The sequence below is a fragment of the Clytia hemisphaerica genome, unplaced genomic scaffold (genome assembly GCF_902728285.1).
Source record: "Clytia hemisphaerica strain Z4C2 unplaced genomic scaffold, Clytia hemisphaerica genome assembly, whole genome shotgun sequence".
Lineage (NCBI taxonomy): Eukaryota > Metazoa > Cnidaria > Hydrozoa > Leptothecata > Clytiidae > Clytia > Clytia hemisphaerica.
In genome coordinates, this window is record NW_027103372.1 from 508174 (window position 1) to 528712 (window position 20539).

General features: G+C 34.7%; 2 protein-coding genes across 2 annotated transcripts in view; one reads left to right on the forward strand and one right to left on the reverse strand.

Annotated features, from left to right (window-relative positions):
• Window positions 1-340: 340 nt before the first annotated feature.
• LOC136823526 (cysteine and histidine-rich domain-containing protein 1-like) overlaps window positions 341-20539 on the reverse strand; it is a 22803-nt gene continuing 2604 nt past the window's right edge. The window contains exons 2-13 of the mRNA XM_067079715.1: window positions 9856-9938; window positions 9476-9525; window positions 5651-5707; window positions 5193-5273; window positions 4731-4798; window positions 4468-4571; window positions 3660-3718; window positions 3215-3285; window positions 2939-3044; window positions 1616-1738; window positions 1359-1424; window positions 341-557 (exon numbers count right to left, since the gene is read on the reverse strand). Coding sequence (XP_066935816.1) covers window positions 441-557; window positions 1359-1424; window positions 1616-1738; window positions 2939-3044; window positions 3215-3285; window positions 3660-3718; window positions 4468-4571; window positions 4731-4798; window positions 5193-5273; window positions 5651-5707; window positions 9476-9525; window positions 9856-9916 — 963 coding nt within the window. The 5' untranslated portion in view covers window positions 9917-9938 and the 3' untranslated portion in view covers window positions 341-440. The remainder of the gene's footprint in view (window positions 558-1358; window positions 1425-1615; window positions 1739-2938; window positions 3045-3214; window positions 3286-3659; window positions 3719-4467; window positions 4572-4730; window positions 4799-5192; window positions 5274-5650; window positions 5708-9475; window positions 9526-9855; window positions 9939-20539) is intronic.
• On the forward strand, window positions 6929-8652 carry LOC136823160 (collagen triple helix repeat-containing protein 1-like). The gene is made up of 3 exons (XM_067079365.1): window positions 6929-6956; window positions 7282-7421; window positions 8268-8652. The coding sequence occupies exons 1-3, from the start codon at window positions 6929-6931 to the stop codon at window positions 8625-8627; spliced, it is 528 nt and encodes a 175-aa protein (XP_066935466.1). The 3' UTR covers window positions 8628-8652.

Below are 20539 nucleotides of genomic sequence, written 5' to 3' on the forward strand. Positions count from 1 at the left end.
AGTACCATTTTTAGCTGACTTGTGGGCTAACCAGAAAATTTCGCGATTTTTCGACGAAAAAAATCTTATCGAAATTTTAAAGCATTCCCTTAGTAGATAATATAATGCCTGGAAAAAGTAATAAAAAAGACTTTAAATTCATGAGGAACGGAAAATCTATTAACAGAAATAATAAAAAAGTATCAAATAATAAATGCCTAATATATCTATGCTAGTTTAGTATTTTTAGTTTGTCTCCAAATAAAAAAGAATCTTTGAAAGGACGAATAAATTTTCGATTTTAATTTCCTTAGTCCACCGGATTAAAAAGTGTCAGAGTGTTCTTTCATCAAATCATCTAGGTACTATGATCCAAAGGCCAGTAAAGAAATATTAGCTCAGATAATAGTGTCCTTTACATAATATTAAAAAAAATGCAAAAAAAACTATTAAATGTCATTTTAACTGGATGGTGCAACAAATTCGAGTTTTGGCCAACTGAATTGATCACGTTTTATTAATTTGATTTCGCATTTCGTGCCAAGATACTCAACGTTGCTTTTCTCCGGTACAATTACCTGGTAGATGAAAATTTCAATCAAAAGCTTGATAAATACAATACAAAATTCATATAAATATTTCGTGTCAGTACGATCATTCACATTTCATTTTATTAGCAACAAGGTTGCTAAGCCTCGAGGGCTAAGGCTAGCCATTGGCCCCATTACAGTGGGTTCGACTGACAATTCCTGCATTAATAACACGCATGCGTAATTTGTCGTTCTTTTAGACCACATGTAGTTATATAAATATGGTATAATATCAGTGGTGATCTTTGTAAATTTTTCATAAGATGAGCTAAAACGCTAAGTAACCCTAGAGTTGACCCGAAAATTAGAGTTGCTTATTACAAAAAAATGAGATAAAGACCTAAAGGCCGCTACCCACTCAGCATTTTATGGTCGGCGAACAAGGCGCACGGCTTAATTATTGCATAAATTGCATAAATTGAGCCTTTAAAGGCTGTCGCTTTGAGCGCAACAAGAGAAGAGTTGAAACTTTTCAACTTTTTTTCGCTAGGCTGTGCGGCTTCCCTATTGTTCTTTTTTAAATAGCCAATCAGAAGAGACATTTAACTCTCTTGTACCGTGTGCAAAAAGATATCAACAATAGAAAAAAGAAAAAATGTGCATGATATCTCCCCTTAATAAACTAATCTCCCTTTTATTTTGAGTCAGTGGAATAGGAAAAGCGTTCAGCGACCAAAGCGCCCGAGATGTGCGCCTTGTTCGCCGACCATAAAATGCTGAGTGGGTAGCGACCTTAACTAACCAGAAACAAATAATGGTAGAAAAATATCAAACAAGTTTCATTGTTACCCCGTTAAGATTGACTTCTAGATCGAACACATTGACTCCACCATTGAATGCCACGGATGCTTTCATCTAAATATAAGTATAGTAAAGAAGTTAAACTCAAAAAGAGTCTCTTTTGACCAGTCTTTTGTCTGAAAAATAGAGACAATACAAAATCAAATATTTTCAGATATGCTTAAATTTTCGATCCGTTTTAAATGATTTGATATAGAAACTTCTCAAAGTGGATGTTTTGAATTGAAAACAGGTATGATATCTACCGAGGTTTGGTTCGCTTCTACGCAACACTTTTCAGGCTCGCAACATTTTGCGTATATGGAAATGATGACATTTTTCGACGTTTGATGCCAATCGTAACGACAAACCGACTTTTTCTCTGCGATCTAAAACAAGAATATATATCCTTTTCTGAAAGTGATCTTAAGAAAGGTAAAAAGCTGTGCAATAAAAACCTATCAGAGTCAATTTCAAGCAGAAGCAAAATACGATTTGCAATAAATTCGGAAGTTAAAACATTATTAATATATTACAGTGTTGGGTCAAATTTACATTTGCTCTCATTTTTTGTGTTTTGCTAATAATTTACAACCTTTACCACCTTTTTTTCCCCAAAATACCGTTTCAAAATATCTTATTTTGCCGATCTGAGTGACTTCAGAAAGCGAAAAACAAATTTAGTGGCCCCCAGAATATAGGTCAACATTTTTAACGATTTCTAAAAAACGGTTTCAGATAGCTATCCTAAATTTTTTTTCGGATTGAGTTAAGAAGGCTTTAAACTAAAAATAGTCGACTTGAAATAAGTAACCTGCCGTTTATCGTTAAAATTCAGACTTAAGGGTGTCAAATTGTGTCAAAATACAGGATTGAAGATTTTCAACAAGGTGAAAAGGGCTATGTACTCGGGAAGAGCACTTTGCTAATTCAGTTATTAATATTTACGACTTCTAAAAAAAACTGAATTACAAGATCATTTGTGTTTGCAAACTTTGTCATTGAAAGGGTCAAACTTGAAAGAAAAATCGGGTTTACAACCTTTAAAAACTACCCAAAAATGCGACATTTAGATTGACGTCAAAATCAGAAAATCAGTATTTTTTACGTCAAAAAGCCCATAAAAAGTAAAAACATAAGTCTCAATTTGGTCAAGTTTACCGACTATGCCTTCACTACTCATTTATAAGTCTCAATTTTTCAACTTCACGAAAATCTCAAGGTACCCTTGGCTTTGATAAATTCGGAAAGAAATTTTGTCGATTTATTATAAACCAAGCGATTAGCAGTACAGAAACAGTGGGAAATTCGAAGGAAAAAAGCTCTGTAAAAATTTCAAAATTATCAATTAATCCTCGTCCAATCATGTCGAATTTGGACTTTTTTACAAGGAAACGCTTGCATTAATGAATCTGGCTAACCGAGTCTTTTAAACTTGTTTGTGACTAGTAATCAGCGATTAAAGTCAAACCAGCATTCTAGGGGCCATTTAACGCTTGCAGTTTTGGGCGCTGAATATCAATGGGCATCCCAGTACTCCACTAATTTGTTCGGAAATAGATTTCGATTTAGTGTAGATACATACTAACCTCACTTGGTTTCATCCAAACGCACGTTCCTACTGAGCATCCACTTTGCTTCAAAAACTCGTTAAAGTCAGATGTCCGTTTATTGCAACATGTCCAAAATTTATAACTGAAAGAGTAACGTAAAGACAAGGAAATTTTATTTTATATTTCTAACGGTAATGTAATTCTCCTACGCTCAAACCACCCCCAAAGCGTTTTCATTTGACCGTCATGTTTCAAGATTTTTTGAGCGAAAAGTGTAAGGGAATTCATAGATATAATTATCCCCATACATACCCTTCATGGAAAACAGGATATCCAGGGTGATAAGTACATTCTCCGTGTGTTCGGTCCTCTCCTAAAAATTTCTAAAATGAAAAATAAATAATAATCATTATCTAAAGAAAGTGAGAAAAATCTCATTCGGAATAAATATAAGTAACATAATTCACAAGTACACAGTTGTGCACTTTCGTTTTTTGTACACATTTAAAAAAATGTTTGTAAGGAGGTCCTCAGCTAAAAAGAGGCACCCTTCAGCTTGCTACGACGCAAATTATTTTCTCCACCACGCATCATGAAAGTTATCAGCACGCAAAAATAGCAAGAAATAGTCCAAATCACAAATCACGCTTCTAATTGTTGCCCCATCATCACGCCATCAATCTTGATTTATAATTACGCCATCACGCAAACCGCTAGGGGCCTCTTAACACATATATTAAAAAGGAGATTTGCTTACCATTTCACACCCGCTATGTTTACAAGGTGCTCCAACTTTTATACTGTCATCGTTATCGTCTGAAAACAAACACGCATCGAAATAATCTCTCAGTATGACCAACACTAATTCTATCGTCAAATTCATAAATGCTTTAGGAAAGCTTTAGGGTTAGGGGTATCCAGTAAGAAAAAAAGTGCTACCAGAGGGAATAAGCGCAACCTCATCAATTTAGTAGCAATGGGCCATTCCATTAGATTTCAATACAGGGGGAGGGTGGACGAACCTTTTCAAGTGAAAATACAATTTTTGAAACCCCCTGTATGGATGGATGGATATAAAATGGAATGGCCCAATGGGCTCTTCCAGAAAAAATCCGTCCATGTTAAAAAAATACCAAAAAATTGCAATGTCCAGGGGGTAAATTCCAATGTCCAGGGGGTAAATTCCAATGTCCAGGGGTAATTTTTTGTGTCCATGGGGCTGATTTGATGTTTGTCCAGGGGTATAACCCGTGTCCAGGGGGTTAAAAATCAAAATGTCCAGGGGGTAATTCATGAAGAAAATAATATATCCTCCACCCCCCATGAACGGATTTTTTCTGGAAGAGCCCAATCCAGTTTAATGGTTTTATTGTGGTCGTTGTGCTTATTCTTGAACTTTATGATGGTATGAATTTAGTACGAAATTAATGAACCCTGTAATTTGTCTAGATATCCAAAAATCGGAAAGATTTAAAATAGCCAAAGATTTCTTAACATTATCAACTTCATTGCTAGAACCCTGTCATATGGACAATGGAGCATCGAAGAAATATACATTATTATACCTTGTTCACCACTATTTTGTTTCAGTTTTTCTTTTAGTTTCTGGAGAGCTGTTTTCAGGGATTGTGAAATGTTGAAATTCAATTTTATCGATGGGGTACCGTCACTGAAAAATAAAAAAATAAAAAATATAAAAGACTTTCAACCACTGCAACAAAATTAAACCTTTTGAGCTGTTGTTAATAAGTGAATAAGTAACAAAAGTATTTTATCTTAAGTAAGGCTACCCCCTGAAAGCTGAAAGAAAAAGAACTGGAAAAGCTACCTAGGTCTTTCTAGAACAGTGTCGGGGTCCTTTTGTTTCATTAGTTTCGGTAAACCGTCCGTTATGACCTAAAAATCAAATAGAACATCAACAACCTTGCTATCTGCAGACATTTTTCGAAATTCGTGTAATAAACATAATAATAGACCACGGTGGCAGTAATAAACTTTTGCATTTCGCGATAAAATAACTTTCCCAAATTCAGCTTTTCAAAAAAAATTTGCAGCGATTCATTAACTATTCTTTGTTTTTATCCAAGATTTTCAATAATTTTTGCGAAATAGAGGGCTGAAACCAGACTTTCTTCACTTCCATCAACCTAAAATGTGTGTCAAAATGACTGTTTAAATTGCTTGAAAGAAAATTTCATGACAAAAAGCAAATTTAGTCTCAAAAATCCCCAAATCAACTTAAAAATTGGAAAAAATGACGAAGAATACGTCAGTTTGTTATGAATAATACCTCAGATATGTCAGGTGTTGGTTCCACCTTCTTTTCTGGTAGTTTTGGTTTCTCCGGATTGTGGAAGCCTTTGGAACAGCCCTTTAAAGTAAAGAAATATACTTCATACAAGATGCCAAGATATTTTGAAGAATATAGGCATTGGCTTATTTGTGGAGAATCAATTTTTACCATCTTCTGGGACGCTCTCAGAGCAAAAAGTTGTATTGATTGTACTGTAGCCATCATTGTCAAGAACCAAGTCATTCTTTCTTACTTTCAACGCTGGGAATTTCTTGTTTTTTTTTGTTTTATAAATGGTAGTCGAGAAGTGGAATGATTTAGAAACCGAATTAGTAATGTAATAGTTTCTTAGTTTAGATAAACAACCTTCACCATTGACAATTAAGTGAGTTTGGCTTTGTTGATTTTGATCATTAAGAGGTACGCAACCTTCATCTGAAAATGTTCACACTTACAGGGATGTTTAGGAATTCCGTGAAATCGGTTGATCGTTTCTTGCAGCATGACCATCCCTGTAATGGAAAAACAACAATAAAATCAGAATTATAGGATTAACGAGAATAGTCCCGGAGCTAGGGAGGTCAACTATGACTGTCGGAGAGGCACGTGTAAACATATGTCATCTTATAGCTATCCGAATTTAGTTGTTGACTGTCGGAATTTTTTTACTTCTTCTCGAAAAGGTGATTATTTATTCTATTGCTGAAAGTTTGCTTTAAAGTTCATGAAAGTTGAGAGGCACCTGTGCAAATGCTTACTGATTATTGAAGCCGAATAAATGGTATATCATATCAATAATTATTTTGCAGTGGGTTGAGCAAATCTTTTCTACCAGCTGATAACACAAAATGAATATTATAATAATGACATCAAACTATTGGTCCCATTATCAGTTTCTGCAACAACGCATATCGTAAGTGGAATAAATTTCGCCAAGATTAATTTCGCAATTTTCCCATTTTCGCAGAAATTTGTCATGACGAAAAATTTAAAATCCGAATTTTGGCCAAGACTCTAAGGAAATTGAAAGAAATCGGGTGAAAAAGAGGTCGATCCACAAAATTTTGTCCACGCAAAATTTATTCACTCAAGGGTAACAATTTTCTTACAAAATTAAGATGAATTTTCTCAGCTTTTAATTCGCGTGTTTGGGGTAAAAAAAATATCATGGTTTTAATAAGGAAGGTTTAGGAGGATAAAGAAAGTAGGTCAAATTAAAGACCTTGTATCCAGGGGACTGGGTTCTATTGGACGCAGACAATTGATTCTTTGCTAGTTCCCATATCTAACAACTACATACATATTGCTTCTCTTCTCTCGTTTGTTTTTAGTATCGATTGAAGCAGACATGACCAAGTTTATACTATGCATGATTTTGTGTATTGCTGTAGTAAATCGATTTGCCTTTGGTGACGTATGCAAATCCTCAGGACATGTATATCTTTTTACTATGAATTGAATTTGAATACACGTTTTTAAATTATAAGAAGAATTTTATAAGAACACCAGTCCCAGATTTAGGCCCTCAGAACAATAGCTCTATTGTTTAGAACAATAAAGATTTGAGAACAATAAAGATTTGAGAACAAATTTCTTACAAAAAATAAGCGTGTATTAAAAAGGACAGACTAGCCAACTCGCACCCTCCGATATCATTTAACTTTCCTAAAAAACATTAATTGTGTTTTTTTTCTTCAGTGTTGTAACAACGGTTGCACGATTCAAAACAAAAGATGGACGAAACGGGAGATGGTGTTGATGGTAGATATTTTTATATTTTACAGTTAACTCCACTTACTTACTTTTAATCAGAATTCGAACGGGGAATTTAATTTGTTGGATTTACAGAAAAATTCAAATCATAGAAAGTACTAGGAACTATTAGTTCGAATTGAAAAATTTCGATAATTGAGGTTCGTCAGTCAGGAAGAAAAGACACTTTTTTTATTCTGCTACTGGCAGTTTCATGCCACTTTGGTGATAATCTTTAGGCAACTGAAACTTTATATAAATATTGAAGTTCGAATTGTTAAGACCTTAGCATGATTATATAGAGAATGCAGTGAATATATATTGTTTATTTTAGGTATTGATGGTAGGGACGGACAAAATGGAAAAGACGGAGTGAATGGATTGAACGGTCGAAATGGTGTGGACGCTGTTAGAAATTGGAAGGAATGCGCGTGGAACAACATTGATGATAGAAGGCAATCAGGAGTTATCAAGGTTTGTTTTTAAGTGTAACCACTAAAGCGAGAGAGAAAGAGAGAAGCTGACCCTCCCATATCATCGGACCGGGCCCTATCCCGGGATAGTTTCCTACCCCTAGATAGGGAAATCACAGCTTACCAGATATTATACTCTGTGCTTGCGACACATCAGAGCCGTGCTGTATCGATGATGATACTCGAACAGTACGGGAGAACCTTGGCAGTCTTGATGTATTGCTCTTACTGGAGAGGAGATATCACATGGCTTGGCAGCAGGTTTTAGATGCCCCCTAAGAATTCAGGTGACCCCTAAGATTTAGGTAACCCCTGGTTGCCAAATATTTTAGGTGACCCCTAAGCCAATGACACGTCAATTTTTTTCAAAATATCCTTTCAAACAATCAAGCAAATACAACAGTTAGTTTAGCTTATTGCTAAACAGAATCAGAAAAAAATCACCAAACATAGAATCTAGCCCCCAGGTCCATCTGAAAAAATTAGGTGACACCTAACATGGTTAGTCCCCCCTAGTCACTGGCTAAAATCAGGTACCAATTGCCGCTCGACCTTTTAGCCCCCCCTCAGGCCAGGTGGGGGGGGGGGTTCCAGCCATGTATCATCAAAAATAATAGCTCGTTGAAAAGATAACTTTATGCGGATGATATTAAGATTTCAAAGTCTTTTGAAATTTTCCAAAGTAAACATGAAAAAGAGGATGAAAAAATGAAGATTTTGAACTTCACTCAAAACGTTTTCAGATTTTCTATTTCTTTCTTGAATATCATCCCCTATAGAGATTAGAAGCGTTAAGGGCAGGCAAGCCAATATTATATGAAGAAAATCTGATGCATTGAATTTCTAGGAGTGTAGTTTCAAGAAGAATTCCAAAGAGACTTATCTGAAAGTTCAAGTAACCGGGAATCTAAGAAATTATAACTGTGCTGGATGCTGTAAACGCTGGTTCATCACTTTCAATGGCGGTGAATGTTCGCCTGTACCTATTGACGGAATTGTGTTTATTTCCCATGCAGTAGTACCATCACAGCATGATCTACACCAAGTTAGAACCTTTTCTGGACATTGCCAAATCAATCGCACTGGTACAGTTAAAGTCGCTCTGTCTATTGGAGATTGTGCTGGTTTAAAAGCTGGAGATGGAATGACTGGTTGGAAATCGTCAACAAGAATTTATGTGGAAGAAATTGAAGCACCACAGAAATGATTTTTTTTTTTGTAGAATCTCCAAAATGTACAAAATAATGTTTGTCATTTGGGTTGAAGAATACAAAATTCATCTGAAGGATAATGGAAGGTATAATCAGATTGTTTTTTATCAATTTCAGAGTGTATGATCAATAAAAAGAGACCGACAAAAACCTCAACATTTCTAGACATCAAACCATTGAGCAAGTTTCAGTGAGATAGAGTAAAATATCACAGGAGGCTCGGAAAGTTTCAGTAAAAAATGGTTCAAAATGTCCAGGTTTCACTGTTGGTCAGGGGTGGGGGTCATGCAGTTATGGTACCAGACATCATGACAGTTAGTACTATGGTGGGTCATATTTGATTTTTGGAATTTGCAGTTAAAGTCTGCCTGAAAAGTATGTCGACACTTTAGTTTTTGAGCATTTTCTTAGCCGTTGGAAAGATTTTTGAGAAGTTGAAAAATGAAGAAGAAAACAATCATGACATTGAATTTTTTAGAATATTCGATTATATTATATATCGAACCTTGCCAATTTCAAATCTGTGTTTTAGATTTTCATATCTCACTTGGATAAAAAGTTACAGCACTGTGAAGTTGATGATTTTTGGCCGTTTTAGACCTACTTTATTATAAGAGGCTGTAACTTTTATCTAATCAGGTTTGCTCAAAATTTCGCTTATTTTATTCTCTATTGACACACTTCGTTGAGAAGTTCTATAATGTTTATAATCTTATTATTGACATTTACGTGTTTTTCCAGGAAGCAAAATTTACCCAAGGAAAAAGTGGCAGAATCTCAGAACTAAATCTAAAACTTTCTAAAAAATAAAAGGTATAATTATAAATTTCATTTAAAGGTTTACCTTGTAAGCATCATGGAAGACCGGTGCTCCTGGATGGTGTTGACAAGATTCTACAATCAAAAAAATTCTTCATAATTATATTGTCATGAGTCACCCAGAAAACCAGGTGATAAAAACAGTTTGTTAAACTCAAACTTTTTATTTGAAATTTATATTTTAACAAATAGAAAGCAATTATTTTATGTGCAATGACTTTTTGGAAAAATGACTTTCAAAGTCGAATGGGATGATTTTAAAACAGAAGATTTACAATTGATACACTGTGCACTTTTACATAACAAAATTAGAAAAAGAGTGAGTACTTTATGATATGTTGGGTAACCTATTAAAAGAAGTCATAATTTATGTATATATGAGAAATTATAGAAATACAAACTCACCTTGACAATTCTCATTTTCGTTGAATTCTTTTCCACAACCTTTGTTATAACAATAAAGCATTTTTGTATTCTTTTATTTTCAACTGAAAATTAAGTTGAATCAAAGTAATTTTATTCATTTAAATTCAAATCAGGGGGGTATCGAGTCAGTGTACTGGCCCATAGCTGCTGGGGTGGTGTATTTTTTAGATTAAATTGAGTTAGTACAGTGTACTTAAAGGGTGGTCCTCTGAGAAAAATACAATGGAAAAGTTAGTACAGTGTACTTAAAGGGTGGTCCACTGAGAAAAATACAATGAAAAAGTTAGTACAGTGTACTTAAAGGGTGGTCCACTGAGAAAAATACAATGAAAAAGTTAGTACAGTGTACTAAAAGGGTGGTCCTCTGAGAAAAATACAATGAAAAAGTTAGTACAGTGTACTAAAAGGGTGGTCCACTGAGAAAAATACAATGAAAAAGTTAGTACACTGTACTAAAATGGGTGGTGTTCTGAATTGATACACACTGAGAAGTTAGTACATTGTACTAATCTCAGTGGTAAAAAAACACAAACCCAGTGAATTCCCATGTATATTTGGCCTAATTTGCCAGGTCAAAGCTGGTCCGAGACCTTCAAGTCAAGGCTGGTTAAGCTATACAAATTGGCACACTGATTTTCTCCTAATGTTTCCTGTTTTTACTTGATTGGATTTGTTTCAGAGTCGCAGCATGCGCAAGTGGAGACCGGCCTTAATTCCAATCTTGTTTACGTTTTTTTAAAGCCCTATCTACATTATGGCAACAACAAGAATTTGAATGTGTAAACATTCAAAGCGAAGCTTTCAAGTTTTATAAAAACAAATCCGCTCTATTGCTTTATGTTTTTTAGTAACCTTGTTGGATTGATGTTAATTGAAAAAAAATCTGTATATAAGTGAAATCACCGGGGGGGGGGAGGGGGTGAAAACGACCGTACGTTCGGCCAAAAATCAGGTCTCTAAAATCGGTCCTTACAGTGCAGGTAAAATTTAGCTGAACATCGACCCTTATAGTGTAATTTTTCGAAATTTTTTGCCCTTTTAGGGGCAAAATTTTTCGAAATTTCTCAAATTTTACCTCAAAATTTGGTATTTTATAAAATTTTACACCCAAATCAACCCTTACAGTGCACTTTCCAAAGAATAAAAAACCTACCCTTAAGGGCCGCACGTCCGGTAGGTCACTTACCTTGAGTGCCCCCCCCTGCGGAAAGCACCTTTTTATATATTTTGTATAATATTACATTTGATAAAAGATTTTCCATTTCAGTTTGTGTACAATGTTATTAAGTCTTTTATTTTTATTTTTCAAAAAAAGAAAAACTGCTACAGCTTGCCAGACAACCAGAAATCAAGTCACAAGAATGGAAATAACTCGAAGTTGGTTTTGAGTGTTTTGACGTGCTAATTTCAGCTAATTTCACTGTATTTGATTGACTTTGCTTTGTCTGTTTCATTGTTTCAATGTTTGTACTATATAAGGATTCAAGTATTTTAATATTCAAATCTTTCCTTTTATATAATTTTGTGCTTTTCCTAGCAAAATGCTTCAAAACCTTTGTATATGGTGGCAATTAAACTTATCTGGCTAAGAAATAAAAAGCACAAACCAAAAAAATGAGTTACATCTGGTTACATGGTGCATTTCTGTAGTTGAATGTTGAATGAATGTAATCATAGTTGAATGTGCGCAACGCACTGGGCTCAACTTCACAGCTTCATATTATTTAAAGGCCCGATTGTAACAAAACAAACCAGCTTTAAACCTCATTATTGAAGTCACAAAATATCGTTTTTACAAAAAACTCTCCAGTCTCCAGGCTACCCTAAAGTTTTAGCCTCATTTTTGCAAAAAACTCGTCCCAAGGCCCCAAAAATCAAAATTTTAGAAAAATGAAAAAAACACCACCAGATATTCACCTGAGAAACAAGTGTGCCAAATCTCAGTCAAATCCGACAATTTTTGAAGTTTCCAGGCTGCCCCAAAGTTTTAGCCTAGTTTTGGCGAAAAACTTGCCCCCAGGTGGTTTAAACTTCAACTTGTATATCAAGATTTTGAGTACAGGCCGATTTTACTTTCGTTTTCAGTGGTTTCATTTTCGATTTCAAGCCAACATCTTAGCAACGGGGTGCTCGCCCATAGTTGCAGGGGTTTGCGCAAAAAACAAAACATATATAATTTTCCAACGTTAAATAAAGTGAAAATCAAATCTTTGAAGCCCTTAATTAAAAGGACAACACATTTTGCTGATTCAGCATTTCATCGTTAAAAAATAGCCGTTTTCTGCAATAATTTCTGAAAAGAGCAATAATTGTAGTTTTTATCTTAAACACCCAACTGGCTACCGGGGGTGCTTAGCCCCTCCCCCCTATTTAATCTGTTAAGAGTGATTTCTTCATAAAATGTAGTATTTTACCTTTAAATTTTGCCTTTATTTGAGTTATTTTAGTTTTTTGAGTGTGTTCATAGCAGGGGGGGGTGAAGCAGTTAGTACAAGACATCATGCCGGTTAGTACCGTGGTGGTGTGCCATATGAATTGGATAAAATCACTTAGTACTCAGATGTACTAACTGCAAAAAAGGGTGGTCCCCTACTAAAAATTTGCCAAATTTTGGTACTAACTGTGTAAAAAATAGGATTTTGTGAGAAAATTAAAAAAAAAAGACCATATTTTACCAAAAAATTTTTTTGGGAAGTAGATTTTTTTTTCAAATTTTAGAAATTTTTTTTTTAAATCTTAAAAACAATTTGCTGGTTGCAATAGAAATTTGATTTTCTAAAATATTGTTTTTTCCTATTGAAAGCTATGGAAAATTGAATCATTTTTAAGATATTAAATTTTATTTTATTTGATTTTATTGAATTTATGAAGGTCAAAAGCCTTTTTCAAGGCTAAATTCAGTTAGTACTAACTGTACTAAGTGTACCAAGGTGGTAGTGTTACTAACTTCTTCCGAGAAAGCAGTTAGTAGGCATGATGTCTTGTACTAACTGCTTCACCCCCCCCTGTTCATAGACATATGATAGTGAGAAAGACTCACAACGAAGCTCGGGTTGCCATGGTTTCCTATTGTTTTTCGAGAACAATATGTCCCGAAGCGATACTGCAGGATACTGTTAGAACTCATTCTCTTTTGCGCATAAACAACATTTTTTACGCATAAATTATGCCATTTGGGTTTTTCTTAGAGAGTGTTGCTTGCTTTAAAGTAAAATTTAGCGGGTTTTCCTAAGTAATCAAATAGCAAATAATATGTCCATCTGTCAAGGGTTTCCTCTGTTTTCACTGGGAGAAAGAATTAGGAGTTTTCACTGATTACAAGAGGAGATATTCATACTTGAATATAACACTTCAGTTTTCGAGGTATTTCGTATTCTCCAGCACATATCTTCTTAACTACAAAGGGCTACAAAAAGGATAGGACATATTGTTAACAATGATAAAAGGTACCTTCCCTCCAAATTTTAATGTTTAGCCATTTGGCTATCCAAAGTTACAGTATTTTTGGTCAGTAATTTTTTTCTTTATTTTTTTGCATAATTAGTGATATTTTGTGAATGCAACTTTTTTTATCAATCAATCTAGCGGGCTTGTAGCCTTTTTTGTAAACATGGAAATTAAGTAAGTAATTGGGAGGTTTTAATCCATAAAATTAAATGTTCTGAATACACTTAATTAAACATAAAATTGCAATATAAATCAATGAGTTACGGGTAAAACCAAGTAAAACCATCGAGAACAAACTTAAAACTTTTGCTTCATAAATTCAATTTTGCAAGAGTTTTTTGGAAGTTTTCTATATGTTATGCTTCCTGATTTTTACCATAAATCGACAAAAAGCCTTCTGTCTGACTGAAATATTTCTCTACAAACACAAAAATAACAAATTCATGGAAGAAAATTTATTCATACTTTCACGCATAATTATCTCCCCTTTCGCAAAACAATGGTATGGTTACGTCACATTTCTTATCAATCAAAATTTTAACAAAAGAGAAAGAATTTTTTTATGAATGTACCACCAGTTCAACATGTACGGCTAGAACAAAAGAAAATAGCCATTGTGAGTCTTTCTTACTATCATATGTCTATGGTGTGTTTTTAGCCAAATTAGAGCTCTAGATTTCTAAAATTTTCCTGGCCCTCACGGTGTCACTGAAGGTATGTTCCCTAATATCAAAATGCTTCCTACTGCACTGATTAATTTAACTTTATACATTTCTTTCTTAGAAGTACCAGCAATTCAAGCTCTTTTCTACAAATTTTGAGCAACTTTTAGGCATGAGAATATCAAATCTCACGCCTTTCGGGGCTTTGCCTGTTGAACCCCCACCAGGGCTCAGCCCTTGACCTGTTGGGGGCTTACCCCCCTGCAATTGTGGACGCGGACGTGGCGTGGACCTCACTTTAATCAAATAACAATTCGGCGTGGACTTTGCATTGTTTCCACACTGGCATTCCAGGCAGCCAGGAAATTTTCGTTAGAGCCCCCTGCCCAGTTGGCTACCAAATTTTTTGATTCAAATTTTTCACTAACTTTTTACTTTTTTGAAAATAGTTTTCAACCAACAGTTAGACAACTTTTAACATGCTCTTCGTTTTTGTTTTGATTTTTTATTTGAAGTGATCCTCTTACTTTTCTCTGTCCTGGAACATTTTGCGATTTCCAGTAAGCGCTGCAATCAAAAAATTAATATCATCACTCATTAAAAAATGGGGTGTGTCTTTTCACACTTTTTTTAGCCTAGATGATGTAGCAAACAGTAAATAAGCACACTGTGCTTTCAAATTTGGCTGAGATTTTTTTTTGCGTCGGAAAAACTTTTTTAAACTTTCGGCATTGATTGACCAAACTGTTACTAGGGAGGTTGAGGCTCCCGCCTGCGGCAGTAACAAAAGCAGGACTTTTGAAAAAAAATCTTCGAGCTTACATAAATCCAGGAAGGAAAAGTTTTCTAGCACAAATTTTTTTTCCAACTTCAAGAGAATTTATTCAGCTTTCTTTTGCAAAAAGATTTATCAAGATATGTCTTTTCGTTCTTTCAAAATTTGAAATGAGTACTCGCAGGTGCGCTTTTTCAAACTTCTTGTTTCAGGAAGTTAAAATAAGCACTTTAAACTGCAAATATTTCCTTTAAATTTACAATATTGTTCAACCAACGTTATTATTTTAACAAGATAAATGTTTTTTCTTTCCAAATCTGAAAAAATCTTTAATCAAATAGATTCGGGTGGAAAACGCTAAAGGAAGTTAATGGTATGGTGACCCCCGTCTGTAGCTTGTGCTACGGAAAAACCCACTCGCCCCAGACTTCTCGCAAGGATTTCTTTTGTGAGACACTTTGATTTCAGTGCTGTGAAGAGGTAACAAGATGGCGGGAGGTTTTTGCACACAAATCTTCAAAAAATGAAATATCTGGAAAACTACTAAAGGTTTAAAGATGAGTGACCCCTCATTTTTTTTTTGAGGATACTGGAGGATAAGGGCTTTTCATTAAACTTGGTTTGACATTTTGTAAATGAGTTTGAAATTTTGACTGACCACCCTACTGTTACAATGAAAATCATCCAGCGCATTTCTTATCTTCTTACCTTCTTCATTTTCAATGAAGCACTCAAAGTTTACTGAAGGTAAGCACATACCGTCAACTGCTCTAACGTGGGACAAAAACTGTGACAAAACATGGGACGGCAATTCGTCCTACATTTCACCGAACCTCCAAAGTAATTTGATTTGAGTTAAGGAACGGCATATTTAAAAATACACAATTTCTCTTTCGATTTTACAGTAAGTGAAAATACAGACCAGTTGTGGTGGTTCTCAAGATTTTGTTCTTGTCTTCTTCATTTTCGAACACTACCGTTAGTGGTCCTAACTTCGACAGCCCTGCATAAATCCAATGGGGTCTTTCAAAACTAAAATAAAAACCTTTCACTGTGACGCAATGAAGATGCCAAAGTGTCAACTAAACTGAGAGATTTGATACACTGAACCAATTGAACCAAAACATTAATTGCTTCTTATACAAAACAAAATTTTCTATTACAAAATTGTTAACGTTTTAAACACAAGCAACGGATCAAAATAATTCATATTAATTTTATTTTAATTTTTTTTTCCATCCTCCTGTCCAAAACTTTTCCCCATAATGTCTGTAAACCAGAAAATAAAAAAGTAATTGCCTGAGAAACTTATATTTACAAGTGTCATTTAGTTTTTGCTGGCTTATCTGGGCTTATAGAATGGCAGGATCCTGGATGGTTTCCCTAACTGTAGATCACAACTCCTAAGATTACGGAATTTGGAGTACGATTTTACTTTCGTTTTCAGTGGTTTAACTTTCAATTTCAAGACAACATCTTAGTAACAGGTTGCTTGCTCATAGTTACAGGGGTTTGTGCGAAAAATCGAACATATAACCAGACAGTGTCAATCGAACGAATCGAACGCCAAATCAATTAACGCAATTGAACGCAATCGAATAATTGCAATAGAATATTACCCAGGATTTGCCGTTCGGTTGTTTCGATTACGTTCGATTGTAATAAATTTTATTTACTTTGGTACGGTACTTAAGCACTCGGTCCCCCACGCTAAAAAGCCCTAATGGAGTGACCCAATTTAATTTAATCGCATCATCGAACGTAATCGTAATCGAACGAAATCGAAGATCAATCAAATGTAATTGACAATCAATCAAACCAATCGAATATAGTCAACTATCAATTGAACCAATCTAACCTTACTCAAATGCAATCGAACACAATCGAATATTACCCAGGAATGGGCTGTTTGATTGAGATTCAATTGCGTTCAACAATTGAATCGCAATTATTCGATTACTTTTGATTGGGTTGATTGCGATTTTTGTATGAAGTTTTTCGATTGACGCCGTCTGGATAGAAAATTTTTCAAATACCCCATTTCGATTAATGCATTGAAAAATGAAACTTTTCTATGTTTCACTTTTAGCACCAATTCTTCATAATGAAAATATTTAAGATTTCAAGTTCTTCTTTTATTCAATGATTTTTTACGGCACTTTGTTGACAATCTAACTCTCACATCAAATTCCCGCTTTCTTCAATTAATTGAAGATGAGAAAAACTTAAGCCTTAGGATCACGGATTGAAACAAATATATGAAGGATGGGATTTTAAAGCCGCCCGTTGTGAAGTGCAAGGCACTGAGAGGCCACGGGTGCCAAAAGAAGGGCTGTTTGTAATGTGGCAACCTCATTGTTGGAAACTTGACAAACAGCTGCAAAGGAGCGTCGGGAAGCAATCAGTAGAAAAGACCACTTTGGTTTTTGTTGCAGATTTCGATATAAACTTCTCTCAGGGATTACTTGCCAATGTCTTACGTTAACTTGTCAGCATTGTATTGTTTTAAAGGGAACTTAATACTAATACAATCCAACAAACTCTAATTAAAATAAAAAATTCTATAAAATTTTGTCATCAAAAGATGTCAGAGGTGTTAGAAAAATTTTGTCATCAAAAGATGTAAGAGGTGTTTGAAAATAGTAAAATTGCATAGAGAAAAAGATTTTTCAATTTTTCGTTGCTCAATAACATGAAAAGTTCTAAAATAATAAGTTAAAACAGGGCTCGAAATAACGATATTTAGGTGGTCGGACACATTGTCCGATCAAAAATTGATTTGGGTCGGACATGTCCTAAGGCTTTTTAAGTAAAATGGGTCGGACATTTCCGATTGATTTTTATGTATCGGACATTCGTCTTTCAATTTTCTTTCTAAACAATTTTCTTTTAAAAGGTGTTATCCTATTAAATGGTAATTCAGTTTTGTGTTTACCGACTTTTTTCATCTTACTGCATTTTTCTGTTAACAATTATGAGTAATCTTTACTTGAATGAAAATACACCTGACAGACTACACTTACTTCCAAATCTATATACTTCAAGTCTAATACAAGCTTCTGATAGAATTTCACATTGATCACGAAGAAGCTAAACAAATGCCAATTAATGGCCAGAAGCCTTTGATTTTTACTTGAAGCATGCCAGTGCTGCAAATAACGGCCGGTGACCGGTAATTACCGGTCATTTTGTAGTGTCTACCGGTCATTCTGAGGCTCAGTTTTTCATTTTGTCCGGTTAAAATTTGAAGATTAGAGGCTTAGATAAATACTTAATAGCGCTTCTAATTAAAAGAGGAACAGTTTTCAAACTAAAATAGGTGTTTAACCAATCTAAGTCATCACATACTACAAATTTTCTAAGATGGTTCCACCAGACCCCCTGCTCGTTACACTCAACTCAAAAAAATTACCGGCCAACTGAAATTTCCTTATTTGCAGCACTGCATGCTTTCATTTGTTGAGAAAAAGCATCACACAAAATGAATATCTACCACTAATGATCGCAACTTTGAGAGTTTTTGTGTGTAAATAAAGAAGTTACTAATTCTATGTAAGCAATTGGGTCGGACAATGTCCGATGTCCGACCGTTATTTCGAGCCCTGTAAAAGATCCTGCATCGATGCAGAAACACAGCCAGAAAGAGATAACAAAACCCTGCCCGTTGTAAATTTGTTTACATATGACTCGATTTTGCTATCCGCATTTCCAATAAAAACCAGTTGAAAACAAAACTAAACGAGTCACAGTGGGCTACTTATCGCAAGGGTGTCAAATACCACGTGTTCAATAATAAAATCAACTTTTATTTGCAAAAACAGCAATAATTGCCAAAAACGGCAATTTTTATTTATTTACTTCTTTATTTTTCTGCTGATTCAGCATTTCATCGTTAAAAAAATTGCCATTTTCCGTAATAATTCCCAAAAAGAGCAATAATTGCAGTTTTTATCTTAAACACCCCACTGGTAGCTACGGCACTGAATGAATCATGACTATGAGCCATATTTTAGGGATTATAATGAATTAAAAGCGCTTTATATTCTATTTACACTCTACATTGTTATATGACGGTCAAGGGAGAGCAAGGTGGATGCGTTAAAACCGGTGTTATGAAATCAGGCATTAAATGGCGGTGCTCCTCTTGTCTTGAAAAGCTTTGACTTACGCCGATATCTTACTTTATATTCACGCCTTACGCCAATACGCCAAAAGAAATTACTGCCTTACGCCGAATATATTCAGCGTGCTGTTCACTAATTCCAGCTTGGCTGGAATGGTACCGTAACTTAGTCTAATGTCGACATGCCTGCCACGTGTGTCTAAATTTGGAACTGCGTGTGTCAATGTTCGATCGGAGAAATAAGTTTTACCAATGTCTAAACTTTTGACTATATCTAAAGAATTAGTAAACCTTTTTAAGATCTGTAAAAAGTTCTCTACTCCCAAATAGTTCTAGAATAAACCCTGAAAATCCCAAGATAATTGATAAAATATTAAATCTTTAAAGAAAGGTTGAAAATGAAAATTCATGAAGAAAAAACAAACCTTAAGCAAAGAAATTACCTTTATAGCTCATTTTTCCATGAAAAATAGAAAAACTTTTGGATATTTGAGTTCCCCAAAAATTGTAGAATCTTTTAGTACATATGGCAAAAGAAAAAGAAATAATTTAAACCTTGAAATCAACTGAATTCTTTCAATAATCATAAACATCAAAAATACGTCCTTTCGCCATTTTGTTTTTTAAAAATGTGAAGTTGGAACTTCTTGTGACGTAACAAATAAATTTTCAACATCCAATGAAAATGCACGATTTGTATCACGCGGTAGAAAAAACTCACGTGACAGCAATTTCCGTAGAATGGACGTTCCGTTATATTTATAGGATAAGAATACAAAGACATAACCAGGGGTTATATTATTAGCTGGGGCTTCGTGAGGCTAAGCTTTTAGAGCAATGTTTTCGGTTTTTCTGAAGCATAATAAGATAGAGGAAGACCTACTGAAAAGGGGAAATTAGGGGAACAATTCTATCAAAAGTTATTGCCAAAGAAAGTCACCTTTTGAGGTCGAAATTATGGTTTTCCTAGCATAACTTTTTATTGCAGTCCCCCTGTCCTATTCCGGTTTGACAACGGGTAGTCAAGTACATAACAAGCATACGGGAATGTTTACACATGGACAGGATAAGTTCCCACGAAGCCCCCAGCAAGAACAAAAGTTGGATTTGGCTGAAAATGGCTGAAATTGAATCTTTGATATATTTCTTTTGGTAAAAGCTATGGTAATTCTGTTTGGCTATACGAAAAGCTTATTTATTCCTTGTCAAGATACTTTTTATTTGAAATTGGTTGCTTTACCAAACAAAAAGATATTAGAATGTCTTGACAGTTCATTTTGTCATTTTTGTGTCATTTTGGTCAGCTGAACGGATTGACGCAGCACAAGTGTTTCAACCGGTATTCCAACGAAGCCATATTTTGGTGTGTACAGAAATTTTGCCCGCTCAAATCATCACAACAAAATGGTCAATCTCACTAATTGCGGCCACGGCATTTCCCTGGATAAAAATTCTGGTCACGTGACCATCGGTGATTTTAGACCAATGAAAACGCTTCATTTTCCCCGGATTAAAGTTGTGTCTACACTAACACGCGGGAAGTGGCTAGAAAAAGAGAGAAAAAACCGAGGGTCAAATTAAATTTTTCTCCCTTCTTGCGGCAAACATAAAAGACTTTAAGAGGCCATTTATTTAAGAAAGGGGTGTTATATCATA

What these genes read in the sequence shown, in the direction of transcription:
- LOC136823160 (XM_067079365.1), top strand. Translation starts at nt 6,929, where the DNA reads ATGGACGAAACGGGAGATGGTGTTGATG. An exon ending in AACGGGAGATGGTGTTGATG is followed by an intron (nt 6,957 to 7,281) that starts GTAGATATTTTT and finishes TGTTTATTTTAG; the next exon opens with GTATTGATGGTAGGGACGGA. An exon ending in GGCAATCAGGAGTTATCAAG is followed by an intron (nt 7,422 to 8,267) that starts GTTTGTTTTTAA and finishes TTGAATTTCTAG; the next exon opens with GAGTGTAGTTTCAAGAAGAA.